Source organism: Trichoplusia ni, chromosome 21 (genome assembly GCF_003590095.1).
Source record: "Trichoplusia ni isolate ovarian cell line Hi5 chromosome 21, tn1, whole genome shotgun sequence".
Lineage (NCBI taxonomy): Eukaryota > Metazoa > Arthropoda > Insecta > Lepidoptera > Noctuidae > Trichoplusia > Trichoplusia ni.
This window is the reverse complement of record NC_039498.1, coordinates 4,988,746-5,006,977: the sequence shown is the minus strand read 5'-3', so window position 1 is coordinate 5,006,977 and position 18,232 is coordinate 4,988,746. Positions and strand designations below refer to the sequence as shown.

Below are 18,232 nucleotides of genomic sequence, written 5' to 3'. Positions count from 1 at the left end.
AATTTGTTTAATCACTTCAACGCGGAAATTTTGTATTCTATCTTATCATAAACCATGTAATTAATGTCGGTAATGTTAATAATTACGAATTATTATTTAAATAATAAACAAGAGTAACATTCTTATTCAATTGACTTCGAAAAAGAGGATGTTCTCAATTCGTCGGTATTTTTTTATGACTGTGATAATTGTGGCTGAATCGTGATCTTGATTTTTCACGGTTCATAAGAAACAATCTTTCAACAGACTAACAGAAAGATAGCGGTGAAGCAGTAATAGGATTCCCTTTTTCAACCATTAAGCAGTGCCGGCGTTAGGAGGGGGCGTAATGGGGCGATGGCTCAGGGCGACAAATTCTGGGGGGCGCCAAGGTCTGAAGTTGGAGTCTCTTGCCTCTCCTGGCGCAAACCCTCAGAACTGTGCTCTACGCTAGAGGTGGAATACTTCCACCGCCAAACGTAACGCTAAAGAAAAGATGAAATTCTTAATATAATTTTACTTGGGATCAGCAAAAAACTTACACTTTGATATTGCTTCCCTCAAGTGGGCGCCGCAATATTTTCGCCCGGGGTGTCAGTGGCCCTTACGCCGGCACTGCCTTTAAGCACCCTTTACGTAGCTACAAAACTTTAAAAATGTTTATAAAATGTAAAGAAACTGCTTTGAGCTGTTCATAATTTGTGTCCCTACTATTCAAGTATAGTTTGTACGTAATGAAGGTCAAATTAACAGTCACTTGTAGTAAAATACAGGTTTAATGAACAAATCATTGACTATTATTTTCTACGCAATATGGATGCAATGGTTATCACTTATGAGACGTGTAGGAACGTGGAATATTTCAAAGATTTATAGTAATTAGTAATTAGAATTAAAGTATATTTCTAAAAAACTACGAATTGCATCATAATATTGAATAAAAATATTGCATTCTAAATTTATTCAAATCTCATCAATACCTATGTCTTTATCATGAACGTGTTCTAGTCATTGGATACATGAACTTTGCTCCTTTTGTAAGACGACTAAAAATCACCGTGTATATCATCACGCTGCGACTAATAGGAGCGAAGAAACAATGGAAAATGTGATCAAGAAGGTCTTCTAACGACGTGGACGAAGTCGCGGGCAACAGCTAGTATTATTATAGTGGTATTATTATCCGTGAACCCTATAAATATTATACTGCCTTTTACCCACTACAGCGTGAATCTAAACAAATGAATGAATTCCCCATTCACCATTCACGACCGGTTATCATTCAATCAAGGCAGTGTTGTGTAGTGAGCAGTTGAGTTAAAACGTGTTAAAGAAAACTTCATTATCGTAAAAAGTTTTTTATAAAAAGAAGGTCGGTTTAAATTTAAGTTTTTGTTTATTATGTGTCAGTTATTTTTGTGAATTTGGATTTTCCGTTCTAGCTTTTTTATGTGAACTATATTGATTTAAACTTTAACTTAAAGATACCATTAAGGGCTATATTATTTCTCGTGAATTAGGCTTATTTATTTCTCAAAAAATATGCAATTTGAATTTACTATTCTCTTTAGCATAATTGTTTGAAAATGTCGGATATTTTTATACTTTTGTGTCTCAGCTTGATCAGACAGAAGATAGGTTTAGTTTTTTTGTAACTATAAATATATTACCTATATATATTTCTTATAAACTTTACAAATATTCCACCAATAAATACAAAAACAAACAAGTTTAACAAAACCGGTAAAACTACTTACACGTCAACTTAATAAATTGCCTTTTACTTAAATGTTTTTAACTAAAATTCTATACAATAATATACAAATACTTATATTTGATAAATTAAAAAAGCAGTTTTGATTTATAGTTTATCTAGACTTTCAGGAGCATATAATAAAATAAGTATTAAACTTGTATATCGGCTCATTCACGGGATAACTTTATGGGAAAAGACCCGGTCCTTTTTAAAGCCGTGCACGGGGACACAGGTCCAACATGCAGAGGTCTTGTTGAGAACTTTAATATAAAAAGTGATGGAACATCTACCAAGAGCCATCCAACCCCTTTTCAATAGAAACATGTTGTATTATTAATATTTTTATCTCTAATATATAAAATTCTCGTGTCACGGTGTACGAAATTGAACTCCTCCGAAACGGCTTGACCGATTCTCATTAAATTTTGTCTGCATCTTGGGTAGGTCTGAGAATAGGATAACATCTATTTGTCACTAGAACTAATGTGTATGAAAAATCATCGTTTGTTGGGACAGCTAGTTATTTATAAAACATACATGTACCATTATATTGACGGACACAGTTTCAAAAGAAGCATTCATTCGTTCCACTTCACAAGCGCTTTCTCTTTCGTATTTATTAAACTGCTTATTTTTAACCGACTACGAAAGAATGAGGTTGTCATCTCGTTTTATCTACACTTGGGTATACAACCAGAGCATAGGATAGTTAAGGTAATTTTATGTTATTTAATATTTAGTGATCATTGTCTACTGACGATCCGTGTTTTGGAATGCACGTTAAATTGTGGGTCCCGGCTATTATTCATACATCTTGACAGTCGTTGCAGTTTGTCAGAAGCTTGAAAATCTGACAACCAGTCTAACTAAGGAGTATCGTGTTGTCCAGGTAACTGGATTGAGGAGGTCAGATAGACAGTCGCTCGTTGTAAAACACTGGTACTTAGCTGATTCCGGTAAGACTGCTGACCCCAACATAGTTGGGAAAAGGCTAGGATGATGATAATGTCCACTGACGACATATCAGGGGATTTCCTTTTAAAACTATTTATTACTATACTAGCTGTTGCCCGCGACTTCGTCCGCGTGGTTAGAAGATATAAGTTGTAATTTATACCTGCCTTCTATCTATCTTGTAGGATTCAGTTAGCGTTTGCAATGTAAGCGCAAAAAATGTGTTTTTTTACGACCTCACATTAGAAACCTCAAAAATTGTAGCCTATGTGATATTCTGATGTATAAGCTATATTGTGGTAAAGTTTCATTCAAATCCATTCAGTAGTTTTTACGTGAAAGAGTAACAAACATCCATACATCCATACTTACAAACTTTCGCCTTTATAATAGTAGTAGGATTACACGACTCACGTTTGATTAAGAAATAGCTAGAGATTACAACACTTGTGTATTAGATACAATACTTGTATAATATTCTAGTATATAAGTGTTATTACAAACATATGGTTTGCGAAGTTTTTTAGTCTCTCGGCGCCAGCTACCGTTGCTGGAATCTTTCTTAAAGACAATTTTACACTTAAACTTATAATATAATACCAGCCTATAACGTCTCAATGCTGGTCATAGGACTCTTCTCGTGTAGAGAAGGTTTCGAGCATTGATCACCACGCCAGCTCACAGCGGGCGATTTCAGATTTCAATATTTGAAGTCCAGGTTTCCTCACCACATTTAGTTCCATTTTGATAGTAACTGTCGTGAGTTTGATTCATTATTAAATTATGTAACGGTTTACTCACGCGTATTTATCGGGGGTGCCCGACTAGTTTCGGACCCAACCGGAGTCCTTAATCATGAGCAGATGCGGCGAGATCGTGACTCGCGATCCCGCCGCGTCTGCTCTCGCGTGAGTAAACCGTTACATCATGTCTGTCGGTGTTTTAGAATAATTAAAAAAAGAACATAATTAATTATAACTTTTTGAACAGTCACATTCGTACTTAGTCTAAGTTGGGATTGAACCTTCAGCTCATGTTCACAAATCCATGCATACAACCGCAAAACAACCACGAGATTATATTACATTCACAATATACTTAGTTTAAATTATAATAATTAATAAGTAGTACTAATAATCTGACCAATGTATAATTAGTCGTACAATCAATAATTATTATCAAGTTTAATCAAAGACGCTTAGTGATAAAAAAAGAAATAGTATTTTTGATTATAAATAATCGTTTAATTGTGGCTAACAAATACGTATTTAGACTAATTAGAAATATTGCAGTAAAAATAAAATTGACTGTTATAAATTTGATAGCAGTCAAACTAACTAGGGCATGTGTGGCAACGTAGTGCTTACACGGATGGAGAACTTTTGGTGTTAACATTCTATCTTGGAAATAACTTTTTGAAGGTGTGCTGTCATCATAATTGGTTCAGCTATTTTAAAGATGAGGAGTGCAAATTGTACTGAACATTAGGATATTTTTACATGTGGAGGTCCCAATGAAATTTATACGAAAAAATAAATATATTAATTACTAGCTTTTCGCCCGTAGCTTCGCTCGCGTTGGTGTCGGTTATATCGCGTTTCCAAGAGAACTCTTCAAAAGTCCAAGATAAAAACTATCATATGTTCTTTCTCAAGGTCAACTCTATCTTTGTACCAAATTTCTTTAAAATCAGTTCATTGGTTTAGACGTGAAAGCGTAACAGACAGACAGACAGAGTTACTTTCGCATATATAATACTAGTTGTTGCCCGCGACTTCCCCATGGGTAGAAGATATAAGTTATGATTTATACCTGCCCTGTTGTTTTCACATTTTCATTGTACCTTCGCTCCTATTAGTCGCAGCGTGATGGTTTATAGCCTAAAGCCTTCCTCGATGAATGGTCTATTCAACACAAAAAGATTTTTTCAATTTGGACCAGTAGTTCCTGAGATTAGCGCGTTCAAACAAACAAACAAACAAACTCTTCAGCTTTATATATTAGTATAGATTAGTAGGGATTAAAAACACTTACTATCCTTCCAAAAACTATATTCCAATACACTTATGTAGATAATCAAATTGAAAATAACTAATACCTCTACTATCTTTTTCAGACATTATTTTATCTTTAGCCTGTCTGACTCGCACTCTATTTTTTAATATTTCCAGCCGCCATGCTATCCCCCATCCACTACCGGTTGCTTGGCCAGACAGTAGCCCTAGCCCTGCACGCCGGTAACTCCGTCGTGATGTTCAAATCGATGCTGAACCAGGAACTCCTGAGGGACCACAAGATCAGAGACATGGTGTCCTTGCAGAGCCGGTATCTGACTGTTTGGAATATTGTGAGTGTTGAGTCAGCTGTTCTATTTTAAGGCCGTGTCTTCAAGTCTACAATAGGCAAACTGTTGATGGTCTAAGGTAGGCCTCCGTCACTTGCCTATACGTATGCGATATCCACCTACAGCGTGCAATTGGGGAGGCCTATGTCCAGCAATGGACGAATATGGGCTAATAATGATGATGATGAATCACATACAGCGCGCGCATGCGACAATTTGAAGTTGGAAAACAGTCCCGCGCAGCGCGCATTTTAATATACGCGTGCCTAGACCAACGGTCCGTTGATATCGTAGCAAGGTTTTTAAGTACATTTAGCTATTGGAAACATTAAGTTTACTGCACCATGTCCAGTTTTCCGACACTATATACTTTGGATTATTAAAGTCTTAAAATATTTGTGGAAGTTCAGGGTGGGTTTAAACGGTGATCAAATGTTGAAAAGTAGCAAGAAGCAAAACAAAAAGGACGGTTCGTAGTTCGCTGGGACAGCAAGTTGTGTAAAAAATAAATTATTATCACAATGCATTGTTATTAACTTCTCTTTGCTTGTACAAGCAGCCAAGACCAAAGACAGTCTGCAAGTATAAAATGAAATTCTCTTTTTCAGGCCTTCCAGCTGTTCTACTTTGGTCTAGCATTTGCCTGTGACTTCACAACAGTGACTGGAAGAGAAAGTCTAATACCCAAGAGTGTTAGACACTTTCGACAGAGGTTTTATGCTGCCGTAGTTTTCCCTGTGGCTGTGGTGAGTCAAATCTTCAAGATCTACATTCATTCATTATTGTATGGCAGTGGAAAAAAGTAACCATGGAGTTTCTTGCTCGTTCTTCTCCATTAGAATCTACCTTCCGAACAAGCGGTAGTTTCAATAGGAGACTGACCGACCGACTGACACTTTAGATTTTAATCTGTATTACTTAATTGATGGACGTTCAAAAGTGTCATATACTGGTCTAATTGAAATAAAGACTTTGACTTTGACATGATCAACAGCAAGTTGGTATGAACTACTACTGCTAGAGTTATATGGTACTGTAAATGCCCGAACTACGGTTAAACCAAAGATTTTGGGCTGCACGAATCCCCTAAGAAAGACGAGTCGAGTTCGATCCCCGCGTAGGACAAGCATTTGTGTGATCCACGAATGCTTGTTCTGAGTCTGGATATCTTTGTGCGTGTAACTTGAATGTTGAAGAGAGTGGGGAGTGGGGGAGTGGGAGTCGTTTTAAAAAAGAAAAGAAGACTTCTAGAAAAACCTGAGATAACTGGTTACATACTTATAATATATAAATAACATCCAGATTTGTTCTGGGATTGAATCGAATCCACGACTACCGGTATAGCAGTCAGGGCCACGAACCACAAGGGCAACCATTTTTACATTTAGCTTGTGTTGCTTATGACTTAAAATATTCGGGCTTTCACAGTAAAATCATGTACAGTAAAATAGGGACTTTGATGAATCATATTTTCTTCACGGGACATTTTCAGCATAGGATGCAAAACGTCTGAAATCTGAAAACCAACTTATTTACCGCTTAATTCATGCAATAATTTTCAAGTCTAAGACGGTAAAATTAATAAATTATACGCATAACTTGTACATAATATATGTTAAATCTATGACAGGTTCAAATATCCCAGACTTCTATTGTATTTTTTTCAATCTCCATTGTTTGTCAATTTTTTGCCTCAGTGAAGAAACCGGTAGTATTTTTGATTAATTAGATATATAATTGATAACATCTATAATATATGTATACAACCAAAAACCTAGATACGAGAATACAGGTTTTCATGCAACTTTGGAATGGCTTATAGGGGATTTGCTTGCACGGGGTTTGAACCTATTACCGCTATATATATCGCTACCGGTTGCCCGCGAGTTCGTCCGCGTGGTTAGAAGGTATAAGTTAGGAATTTTTGAACGGAAGCCCTCGAAGATGAATAATTTTCCCTGTTTTTTCTACATTTACCATTGTACCTTCGCTCCCATTAGTCACAGCGTGATAGTATAGAAAACCTTCCTCGAGGAATTGTTTATTCAACACAAAAAGATTTTTTCAATTTGGACCAGTAGTTCCTGAGATAAGCGCGTTTAAACAAACATACTCCCCAGCTTTATATATTAGTATAGATTAGGATAGATATATACATATTACCACTAGGCTTTCACAGCTTCAACTTAAAACAAATTTACGATTAGGCATATAAATGAGGTGCTACAAATGATAAAATGATTTTTTTACTTTTTTTTCAGCTAATATTCGTAATATTCTGGCCTATATTTATCTACGATAGGGAACTACTCTTCCCTGCCTTCATAGACAAGATATTTTCTTTCGAATCGAACCTGGTGATGCATTTCTGTATTCTGCCCGCCGCTGTCTGGGAGCTGGCCTTCTTACAACGGCCTGTACCAAAATCGCATAAGATAAACTTCGGAATCATTACTTTAATTAATATTGTTTATAATGCTTTGTAAGTATGGTGTAAACATTTAAGTCGTAAGATATGAAAAGTCCTTATTTTTCTTCCCACGATTTTATTGTATGTTTGACGTTCCGGTGGCATTTTGGCAACTGAATTTTGAGGCACTTCTCGATAAGCTAGCAAGCTGAAATTTTCAGGCTAGCTTCAAACCCGATGACAGTACAATTTGCAACTATAAAAACGGCTAGACCGATTTAGATAAATTTGAATGGACATTTAAAAAGGTCGGGTTTTTTTATTTTTTTACTCTATTATTTTTTTAAGTCCAGTTAAATGTAATTTTTACTTTACAATTTGTATGCGTGCTACGCAAACATATGCAAAAAATGTTTCAAATCGATCCAGTCGTTAATGAGAACAACTCTGGATGATATAAATTCACAACATCAGCCCAACAGTTAGCAGTACTATAAGAGAAAATAACACTTCTATACTTCCATAACATATTTCTTCCCTTTTCAGAGTCGTCCACACATACCTCCAACGCGGGTTATTCCCCTACCCAATTTTATACATGATCTTCGGGACCATATTCTACCCTATATTGGTAGGTATAGTATATGTTGCAGGACTAGGCATATACCTATACCAATGGAAGCTAACGACATTCTTCTGGGGACAAGAGAAAAAGAAAAGTAAACCGAAAAGAAAATAAATAAAAAGTTTTTTTTTAGTTTAGAATAAAATATTTATTTGAAAAAATGTTTTTTTATTTTTTTATTTAATAAAATTGTAGAAATGTCTGCATCTGTATCTAGATTGATGATTGAAAATGGATGCTTATTTTGTTTTTGGCGTGCTTGCTGTGTAGTTCATAATTATGATACCGAAGTAAAAAATATATTACTTTTTCATTTTAATACAATTTTAATTTCAGAAAAGAATGGTAGGTATTTTTAAATTGTACTCCATTTTCCACAGTTAAATTTCTTATTTTTCTGCATTATTTTTTTTTACTTATTGAATAAAAGGTATATAGTACTAAAATGACTTCGTGTTAAATGCTTTAAGTTTAATACTAATAGCTGAATCAAGTGAGAAAGAAGACCAACTGCACTTTTGGAAGTGATAAAGCTCTCTGTACGGTTTATAACAGTCTCGTGTGAAACTTAATTTAAATATCGATGTGGAAGAGATCATTTTTTCGGTTGGCAAATCATCAAATTACTCCTCCCACTTTGGGTTGAGCAGAAGGTATTATTATCGACTAAAACCCACCCATGTTCCTTCCTTTGCCCTTCACGTACCAAGGCTACGGTAGCCCTTTCGGACAATACTGCTGGCGTGTAGAAAATGCAAACATCGCCAGCACCTCTACAGTCTCAAGCAGTACTAGACAAGTTGTAGGTACAAGCGAGACAAAAGATACACTATGTGCGCTGTCTCCCTTGGTGAATAATGTTTTTTCAAGAACAAAAACTAATAAGAGAAACTTGATGAAATTTTTATGGGACCAAAACCTATTTGACGTTTAATGTTAAAAGAATCAACAAAATCGGTTCATCCAGTCCGGAGATCTGAGGTAACAAACAAAAAAAAATGGCGACGATACAAGAACCTCCTTCTCTTCTTGAAGACGGTTGAAAAGCTACACGGTAGAAAAAAGTAGGGTAGTTTTAAATAAAACACAAACGCATTTGCAAGTGATTCGAGAATAATAATAAAAACAATAACATTTATTTACTATTGGTTCTCATTTCACCATTAACTACTTTAGGTACAATGTTTGTATTGAGTTTATAAATCAACAAAGCTTATGCGCAGAACAATCGAAAATGCGAAAAAAAAAATTTTTTTTGGATTTTTTTTTCTTTTTTTTCCATTTTTTTTCCTTTTATTTCGATCATCCCGCGCATATAAAATATGTTTTAATATATTCTGTTCTTTACATAGATATATTATGTTTTTTTTTAATATTTTTTACTCTTCATATGTTCAGGTAATGTGTAAAAATACTTAATTATTTCATTAACAAATTAATATTTTTGATAATATAAATAATCTCATAGAAAAACAAGACATACAAAAATTTTATTATTTTTTTTATTTTATTTTTTTACTATTTATAATGATCTCAGATACCCGTAAATTCGTAGGTACCGTTTTACAAAATAGAAACTCTTAGAAAAAAATTACGAATTTAACAATAAAACGAAATTTTACTAGTCGAACCAATTTTTGTAAAAAACAGACACCCAACCGTTATTCCCTCAAGGATCATGCTTGCTTTTTCCAAAATACGTTTTTTTTACTATCCTTTACGTGTCCAAATCTATATTAATAGTTTTTAGTGAAAATTTTGCAAAACATAGTACAAAAGTTTTAGAAATACCTACTAAAACTACCCAGCAAGTAAAACGTTTACCCTATATACTATCACTATCGCACTGACACCCAAACGCATATGTGCGAGAGAGAGGCAAGAGTCTCTCTTCACCCTTCGATTTGCACCAATCAAGTCTAAGTTTTGCACGATGTTATGGACACGGCGTTGTGTAGGACTGCTATGCACGAGCGACTTTTATTTTTGTAATGTTTCCTAAAAAAAAATCAGAAAAATAAAAACTAAAAAAAATCCTCACTCATTTTTGTTTAAGTAAAATGCAGATTTAGGAGTACTTAAGTTGTCATTTTTTTAAGTAATATTTTATGGGACTTTTAGCGTTACAAAATAAAAAATCCCCCTTTTTAATTCAATTGTATACGGGACAGTCTCTCTTCCTCTCTTTTGCTTTTTAAGTTAATAACGATTGTACTGCGTTTTGAAGAAAACATTCGGAGGGAATCTGTACTCCAAGACTCCAACTTTCTTGTCTAGTAAGCGTGGTGACCAATGCTCAAGCTTTTTCAATGTGGGAAAATTTACCTGGCATTGGTAAATCACATCATAGTAAATTAAAATATGAAATTCTTGAGTAAGAAAACGATAATGTTATAACAACATGTAGGAATAAAAGTCATTTGTAAAAAAAACCTTCACAAGGAACCGAAAACACATGACTCTGGGTTTAAAAGCGTACGTGATTTTCACTATAGCTAGAATGACGTCCCTACATTTCTTTTAAAAAGTGCAAAAACATACACGAAGAGACGTGGGGGAAAAATTGCAAATTTTACTTCAATGTCGATAAAATAGACTTCTGGAAAATGTGGACAATTTTTTATTGCTTTCGGAATTATTCAACATTTTTGTTACAAAGTCGCAAGCGCATAGCACCAATAACAGGTCCATATTGTTTTTCATGAATTTTCAAAATAAATTCGTTTCACATGGCCGGTCTAAAACTGATGAAATATAAATTTTATTTTTCGTGAAGATTTGGATTTTAATGAAGTTTTTTTTCTCATTTAAATGTAAAACCATTTGTTAAGCAAAGGTTAGGTTTTTCAGCCAATTTTTCAGTCTTAGTGCTCTAAAACGTTTTCTTTTAATTTTTCGTTTTTTCTTTTCTAATTTTATTTTTTGTAACTCTTCGAAGGAGATGTCCAACTGCAATAAAAAAATAACATACATACAAAACATAACTTATTTTTTGCCAAAAAATAAATACATCAAAGTTTTTTTCTACAGTGGCTAAACATATTAATGAAAAATACATTTTTTTTTAACAAAAACTAAAATTTAACAAACATACACGAACTTATCATAACAGCAGTAGTTTTGAAGACATTTTGAAATTTTATTTAAGAAAATTAAAAAATATGCAACTTTACAAATTGGACACTCCCATTTTGAAGCTAAAACACAATGACTAAATAATCTAAACGTGTGCGCCTAGGTCTTTACATATTTTATTTTTATAATTTTTTTGCAAAATAAAGAGTACACACTCTTTAAAAGAACTGTATTGCATACGCTAATAGTCGTGGAGATATTATAAATTAATTAATTCTACGTATATATCTGAGTTTTAATAAAAATTAAAATATATTATCATGCTTTAAAAATTAACATTTTGAACCACCCGTATCTTTAACTATTATGATCTCACTATATGGTTTATCCTATTATTAAAAAAATAAAAAAATAAACAAAAAAAATCGAAAAAAAGGAAAAAGGAAAAAAATAAAAATAAAACAAAACTAGACAATAACAGATTGCTTTATTTAACAAAAAATATATAATATATAGAAAGGGAAAAACAATATTTTTCACATGTACTTCCGCCATATTGAAAAAAATGTTTTTTTTTATTATATTTTTTAATAGAATGTAAAATTAAAGATAACCCATCGAACCTTATGATATTTAATATAAAATACATATGATTAATAACTATTTACAAAATACAAGTTAAGATTTATATTTTTTTATTAACATTATAATCCAGTCTATATAGTAAAGGCTATTCGACAAACTTAGCATTATGTTAGAAAATTGATGGTTATTTCATACTTCTAATTATTAATAGCAGGCAATTTGAATTAAATTAAATATACGTATAATCGCGACAAGCTAAATAAAAATAAAAACAGTAAAAAAATAATTTACGTATCCCGGAAAAAATACAACAGATTATTATGCAGAATTGTGTTTTTTTTATATTTAAGTTTTTCTCGTTTATTTTATTATGCAAAAATTGTTTCACCGAAAATGGCACCCAAGCAAAGAATATGAAAAAAAAAATGAGATCAAATTTACTCTACTCGCGAGAAAACAAAAATAAAAATTGCCTGCTAAACGTTACAAAAATGATTTTTGTCCGTAAAAAGAAATTCATTTCGAAAATTTACATTCCCGATTGAATTTTGTTCAATGCATAATTAATCAACTTACTAATATAATTTATAATTTGCATTTTCATCGCTTTAGTAAACCGTCATATTTATAATTCTATTTTTCATCATTAAAAAAACAACGAAAAAAAATACAAAAAAATGGGCAGTATCATGTATCCTATATTACAACTTATATCCAAAATCTACAGAAAAAAACATCAATAATAATAATAATAATCATTTGAAATAAATAACAAGTTACATTCTTTAAAAAAAACTGTTAAAATTAATAAAAAAGAGACCTATTTAAAAAAACGTTTCGTCCGAATGAAACTATGTGATTAACATGCTACACCATTATAACTTTTTTATTTATTTCTTAATAAAAACTCTATTTCTATTATTATATTCTTTATATAATAATAATTATTATTATTTCTTCATCAGAGTTAGATACACTTTACGATAATTATATTACGATATTCTTTTGTATACAATACACAATCAAACATACATTTTTTAATAATATGTATAATTATGTATTAAATTACCCACAAAACGTGTTTAACGCTACACAATATATTTTTTGTTACGAAAAAAAAAGTTCAAATTCATAACAAATAAAAATCATATTTGACATTTATGCAAAACTGAGCGCACCTAAATACAACTAGAATCGAATTAAATAAAAACTCCTTTTTAATTTATTGTACGTACATACTTTTAAGTAAACATTAGAACAGTCTTAAGGTACATACATACAATTTATAAATATTAACAAGACTTTACATGCGTTCAGTTTTTGGGAATAAAAAATAGCTGTCTGCAATCATTCAATTTGTGAGTCTTTTACGTCTCGAAATGCCTCCATCTAGCTTTTATGGGCAAAACTGAGATCGGTCTTACGTGTAACCTGGCTTGTGTGAGAGGCCCTTAGCCGTGAGTGTAGTCTAAGACGCTGTCAAGTGAGAACAGCTCCTTGTAGAGTGCTGGGAACACGTGGTGAGGATGAGCGGCCTTGAAGCGGCAGAGTGCCTCCAAGTGCATCAAGGACAGTTCTCTGTAAATGAAGGGTTGTATGTTAACTTGATGATTGTTTTTTGGCTTCTTTCAAGTGTTCTAAATAAAGTTTAGGTAATTGTGGTAGGGGTAGGAGATCTGAAGATCTAGTTGAGTGGTGAGGCATTGGAAAAGCCAATGTCCAAAAGTGGACAGAGGCGGACTGATAATAAAGATGAATCTAAGTTCTTTAAAGAATATTTGGATGCAAACGTGACTAATTGTGTGTCTTATGTCAAATACAAGATCCAGATTTACATTTGCTTTTTAAAGAAATACAAAATCATCCCCTCCTGCGCACTCTGCATTCGATCACAGCTTCATAACACGGCATATGTAGTCCCTATGACATATGATGGGACTTCGGCTACTAAAAGTCTCTACTTTTAGGCAGTAGAAGAATTGAGCGCGACATGTGGCTAGTTCGATCATCGCGTAGAACAAGCATTTGTATAATCCACGAATGCTTGTCCTTAGTCTAGATGTCTATAACTTGAATGATTATGAAACTCGACAAAAGGATCAAATACCTTAAAGCGCGGTATTAAAATACGAAATCCCTTACCTGAAGGTGGGTATCTTAGCGAGCAGCGTGTCGAGGACTGTGACGTCACCCTTGAGCGGCGCGTGGTTGGTCTCGATCTCGTGACGCATCGCCGCCATGGACATGTTGAAGAGGCACTGGATCTCAGGGTTGCCGCGGACGCCGTGCCGCTCTGGGGAGAGAGGTAGTCATTAGGATGTGATGATATGACGATTGGAGAGAGATAAGTTAGCAGAATTGAAGAAGGGAAGTGGTGAAGTCGTAGATTACTGAAGTTCTTTATTATAAGGTTAAAGATATAGAAGGAATAACCGGTCTAGTCTGAGTCAGACTGACAAATTTATGAGGGTACCAATCGCGACTTAACATCGACTTTGATTTTCAGAAACAGAAATACATCATCTGAGAAAATTTCAGCTGCCTAGCTTCTTGGTTTTAAGATAAAGGTTGGAGCTAGCGTAACTCATCAATATTGAAACCTAAACCATATCGCAACCCAACCAAAACCGTCCCAAAAAAACTAACTAAAACAAATATAAAGAATCAACTATTCATATAAGACACATATAAGATCCCAAAAAAACCCTCCAAAATTAACCTGACTCATGTACGTACGGAAAGCTTCGGTATAAGAGGAAAGGCTACAAATAGTCAAGCATGCCACCACACCTGCTGTGTCGACCACTAGTCCACCAACAGCATAACAACAAAGAAGAATATAAAAGATGGTGACAACTCGTCTGCCAAGAATGTGAAATGTGAAGAATATAATGAGAGAAAAATGTTTGCCATACCTGGCCACAGTAGCACCAGACTCTGGTATAACGCCAGCTCAGTTTCAGTCAGTTTGAGTCTCGCGATCGTCTTCGCTGCGTCGAAGATGCCCACCACCAGAGCCACGTCCCGAGGGTCACTGGAAATAAGAATAATAATAGTAAAAAAAAGGTTTTATTAAAAAAAACATCAGCTTGTTCTAAACGTGGTTGGCCAAAATTGGTACTCAAAGAACGGTGTTGTATGTATTGTTAAATCAATGAATAGTGATATTTTATGTAAAATACTATTGACAGTTATGAATAAGACTTGTGCAGTAAGAGTATAGAATAAAAAACAGAACAAAATGATATTTTTTAGTTATACTAAAAATAATAACGAACTTAACGAACAAAAACATTCATTAATATTCTTCATCTCAATTGAAATCAATTAAAGTAAGGAGAATCTCCTCACATTAATTGAAACTAATCAATTCAATTGAACTTACCGCGCATGCACGCATTCTCTGATAGGTAGTACCACGTCTCCGTACAATACTTGGTCACGATTCACGTCGATCAGTCGGGAAAGTCGCACAATTGCCAACTCAAATGAACCTGGATGATAAAGAATAAATGAGAAAATTATTAAGTAAAATATTCTCCGAAATGAGGTCCTGTTTGATGAAGGTGAATGATTGGGAGAAGTTTTGTGTAATTGAACTGGTATTTTTGTTAATTATTTTAAGTGTTTTTTGGATGATCACTTGAATAAGTATTTGGCGTGAATTTTTAATAGGAAGTTCTGATAAAAAATATGTTTGTATATTTGCGCTAAGAAAATACTCGAAGTGTATTTAATTGAATACCTATCAGTTAACCTTTTCAAGCAATTGTTAAACAGTATTCTGTGTTTTAAATATAATACGTTCAACAGCATTTCTGACGTACTTTTTTAGCACTGAAATTGTTGAATATACCCATTTTTTATTCATAGTTTTCGGGTTTGACCATAATTTGGTTACTTAGTGCTTAGACCAAAACTTCTTTCTCAAATTTATTTCTGAAATACCAGTTTCAATTAACTTAAGGAGGCATGAAATGGTAATGGATACATCATACTTACCAGACTTTAACAGAAGGATCTGATCATCTTGCGTCAACTTCATAAACCCTGGTATGAGTTTGGCAAACTCAATGATATTTTGTATCATGCCAGTCAATTTGTCCGCACAGTCAAGCCACATCTCCTCGTAGGACATTGAATTGTAGTACAGAAGCCTGAAAGTTATGTTCAATTAATATACGGAGTTCAATTAAAATACGGAGATTATAATTCAATTAAAAGAAGAAGATTTTGTTTTTCGAGTAATTTTGTGTGGATTAAAAGCTTAACTTGTTGGTATTTTATTTATAGGGTGTTTATAATTGGTTATTTTTTCTTGGTAGAAAAATACGTTTCTTTATGAAAGCTTTTTATTCCTTGTGATATTTTAAAGTCTTTGTACTTACTTAGATACATCCTGTGGTTTTCTGAACATTTCGTGTATGAATTCCAACTTGGGGTTGGTGTTTGCGTGAGCTTCAGCCAGACTCTTCACGAGGACCTTGCTTATGTCTCCCTCCGCTGCAAAAGAAAATAAGATTCAACTACTGACCGATAGATGGCGTTGTCAAAGATAATCCAAAAAAAGTAAAAATTACGAACAAAATTAAAAATACAACTTTTACATAAATAGCATAAAATAATAACAAAATAATAGCTTAAAATTAAAAAAATAATAATACTACAGCCGTTTTTCGGATAACCAGTTTTTTGGGTATAATTTTTGAACGTGTAAAAATCAAACTTGTCAAATATTTGTGTTTGTCAAATGTCATTTTAACATGTTTTGAAAATACAAAATATATTTATGTTTCGTACGATGAAGGTATATTTTTTACAAAAGACAGAAAGATATTCAACATGGAACCGCTTTCTGCCTTTTTATTAGGCACGTGCTGCTGTATGTGTTGGCGTAAGTACCATTTTAAAACCACATCCATCATACAAAAAAAAACTATTCAAAATTTGAGAAAAAAGATCAGATTACGACAAAAAAAACCTCATCTTCATCGGCCTAGTTTTTTCCCAACTATGTTGGGGTCATGCTAAGTCACGACTGACAAACGGTGAAGGAAAACATCATGAGGAAATTTGGATACCAAATTTAGGAATCTGGTACCCACAGCAAGCGCGGAGATCAATGCTCAGACCTTCGCTATATGGTAAGAGGCCTGTGCCCAGCAGTGGGAAGTTAACAGGCTGGTGTTATAAGAATATCTAGATATTATTCCAGCTGTTGAAACACATTGAATGACCTGACTGCTCGGTTAGCCGAGTGGTTGAGGTCACCACGCCAAACCCACTGTGCGCGACGTGGCGCGAGTTCGATCCCCGCGAAGGACAAGCATTTGTGTGATCCACGAATGCTTGTCCTGAGTCTGGGTGTCTTTGTGCATGTGACTTGAATATTTTTCACAAGGATTAAAGTCCTTAATGCGGGAGTCGTTTTTTTAATATGTTTTGTATATTTACAGAACCCACAGCAAGATTAATTTTATTTTTCCTATTTATTTTTGTTTGTAGCCTGCTTATTGCCGTTTTGTCTATCTTTGCCAATAATACCGCTGCCGATATTAATCACTGGGCAGAGACGTCAAATCAACCAGAATTTGCAATGCAAGGAGGAAGATAATGTAAATATTTGTAAATATTTTTATTATTCTTCTATTATTTATCATAGTTGTAGCACTTCCCACGTATTTATATTAGAATCTATTAAAATAGTCGCTATTTGCTTTTGCTAGAGCCCAAACAGTGTAAAGGTGGGTATACACTAGATCATTATCTTATAAAATTCGCGCGAATTCTCGGCTAAATTTGCAAGCGTATATTGGCCTAACTGTTGCCGGCGGGTGCACTATCATCCCACAGGACCATGTGTCAATCATGGTTACAAACTACCTGTATACCAAGTTTCGTCTAAATCCGTTCAGTGGTGTTTGTGTGAAAGAGAAACAAACATCCACACATACAAACTATCACGTTTATAACATTAGTAGAATTTATAAATACATAAATTACACCCAAATACAATACAAATGATCGTGCTAATATCACAAATATTTGTCATGAATGGGTCTCGAACCCACGACTTTTATTGAAAGACAGCCTTATCAGCATTTTTCTTTTTCAGTATTCAAGCAATGTCCAAGACTATCCTTTTCAATGTTTCAACGGCCAGCGCTATAATGTTATTGTGACCAACAGTGGGATTCATTTCAAGCGAGTGATCAACCACATGCCCACGTTTAATCCCAATATCATTTGATTTTGTCTTTCTGTGACTGTGATTATATTTTGGTGAAAATGTTGACGTTTTTTTTGTAGAATTTATTTTTTAAAGTCATTTTTCTTTGTGATATCTATTGAAGGGTGAGAGAATATTTTACTAATTATTTTAATAATATCGAATTTAAAATAATTTATTCTCGCCTAATTTTCATATACAAGAGAATAAGGTCTAAGTAGTATTCTTTTGGTGGTTTTCTACCAGAATTGGAATGCCATACCTTTTATGGTATT

General features: G+C 33.7%; 2 protein-coding genes and 1 long non-coding RNA gene across 6 annotated transcripts in view; 2 read left to right on the top strand and 1 right to left on the bottom strand.

The window, feature by feature from the left end:
* Window positions 1–1,244: 1,244 nt before the first annotated feature.
* LOC113504215 (androgen-dependent TFPI-regulating protein-like) lies at window positions 1,245–8,221 on the top strand. Its single transcript, XM_026886391.1, has 5 exons — window positions 1,245–1,351; window positions 4,861–5,036; window positions 5,642–5,779; window positions 7,295–7,515; window positions 7,990–8,221. The coding sequence occupies exons 2-5, from the start codon at window positions 4,866–4,868 to the stop codon at window positions 8,180–8,182; spliced, it is 723 nt and encodes a 240-aa protein (XP_026742192.1). The 5' UTR covers window positions 1,245–1,351; window positions 4,861–4,865; the 3' UTR covers window positions 8,183–8,221.
* Window positions 8,222–11,821: 3,600 nt separating this feature from the next.
* The window catches only part of LOC113504076 (probable nuclear hormone receptor HR3), an 89,396-nt gene continuing 82,985 nt past the window's right edge, over window positions 11,822–18,232 (bottom strand). For all 4 annotated transcript variants that reach the window (XM_026886172.1, XM_026886174.1, XM_026886175.1 and 1 more), the window contains 6 exons: window positions 16,117–16,231; window positions 15,731–15,885; window positions 15,114–15,222; window positions 14,644–14,762; window positions 13,871–14,021; window positions 11,822–13,306 (listed from right to left, as the gene is read on the bottom strand). In XM_026886172.1, coding sequence (XP_026741973.1) covers window positions 13,180–13,306; window positions 13,871–14,021; window positions 14,644–14,762; window positions 15,114–15,222; window positions 15,731–15,885; window positions 16,117–16,231 — 776 coding nt within the window. In that variant the 3' untranslated portion in view covers window positions 11,822–13,179. The remainder of the gene's footprint in view (window positions 13,307–13,870; window positions 14,022–14,643; window positions 14,763–15,113; window positions 15,223–15,730; window positions 15,886–16,116; window positions 16,232–18,232) is intronic.
* LOC113504077 lies at window positions 16,502–18,066 on the top strand. The gene is made up of 3 exons (XR_003401533.1): window positions 16,502–16,622; window positions 17,185–17,343; window positions 17,844–18,066. It is a non-coding gene; the product is annotated as an uncharacterized LOC113504077 (long non-coding RNA).

Excerpts from the sequence above, each read along its gene's own strand:
- LOC113504215 (XM_026886391.1), top strand. The coding sequence starts at position 4,866 with ATGCTATCCCCCATCCACTACCGGTTGCTTGGCCAGACAGTAGCCCTA. Across the intron at positions 5,780-7,294 it reads TAGTTTTCCCTGTGGCTGTG|CTAATATTCGTAATATTCTG; the intron begins GTGAGTCAAATC and ends CTTTTTTTTCAG. Across the intron at positions 7,516-7,989 it reads AATATTGTTTATAATGCTTT|AGTCGTCCACACATACCTCC; the intron begins GTAAGTATGGTG and ends TTCCCTTTTCAG.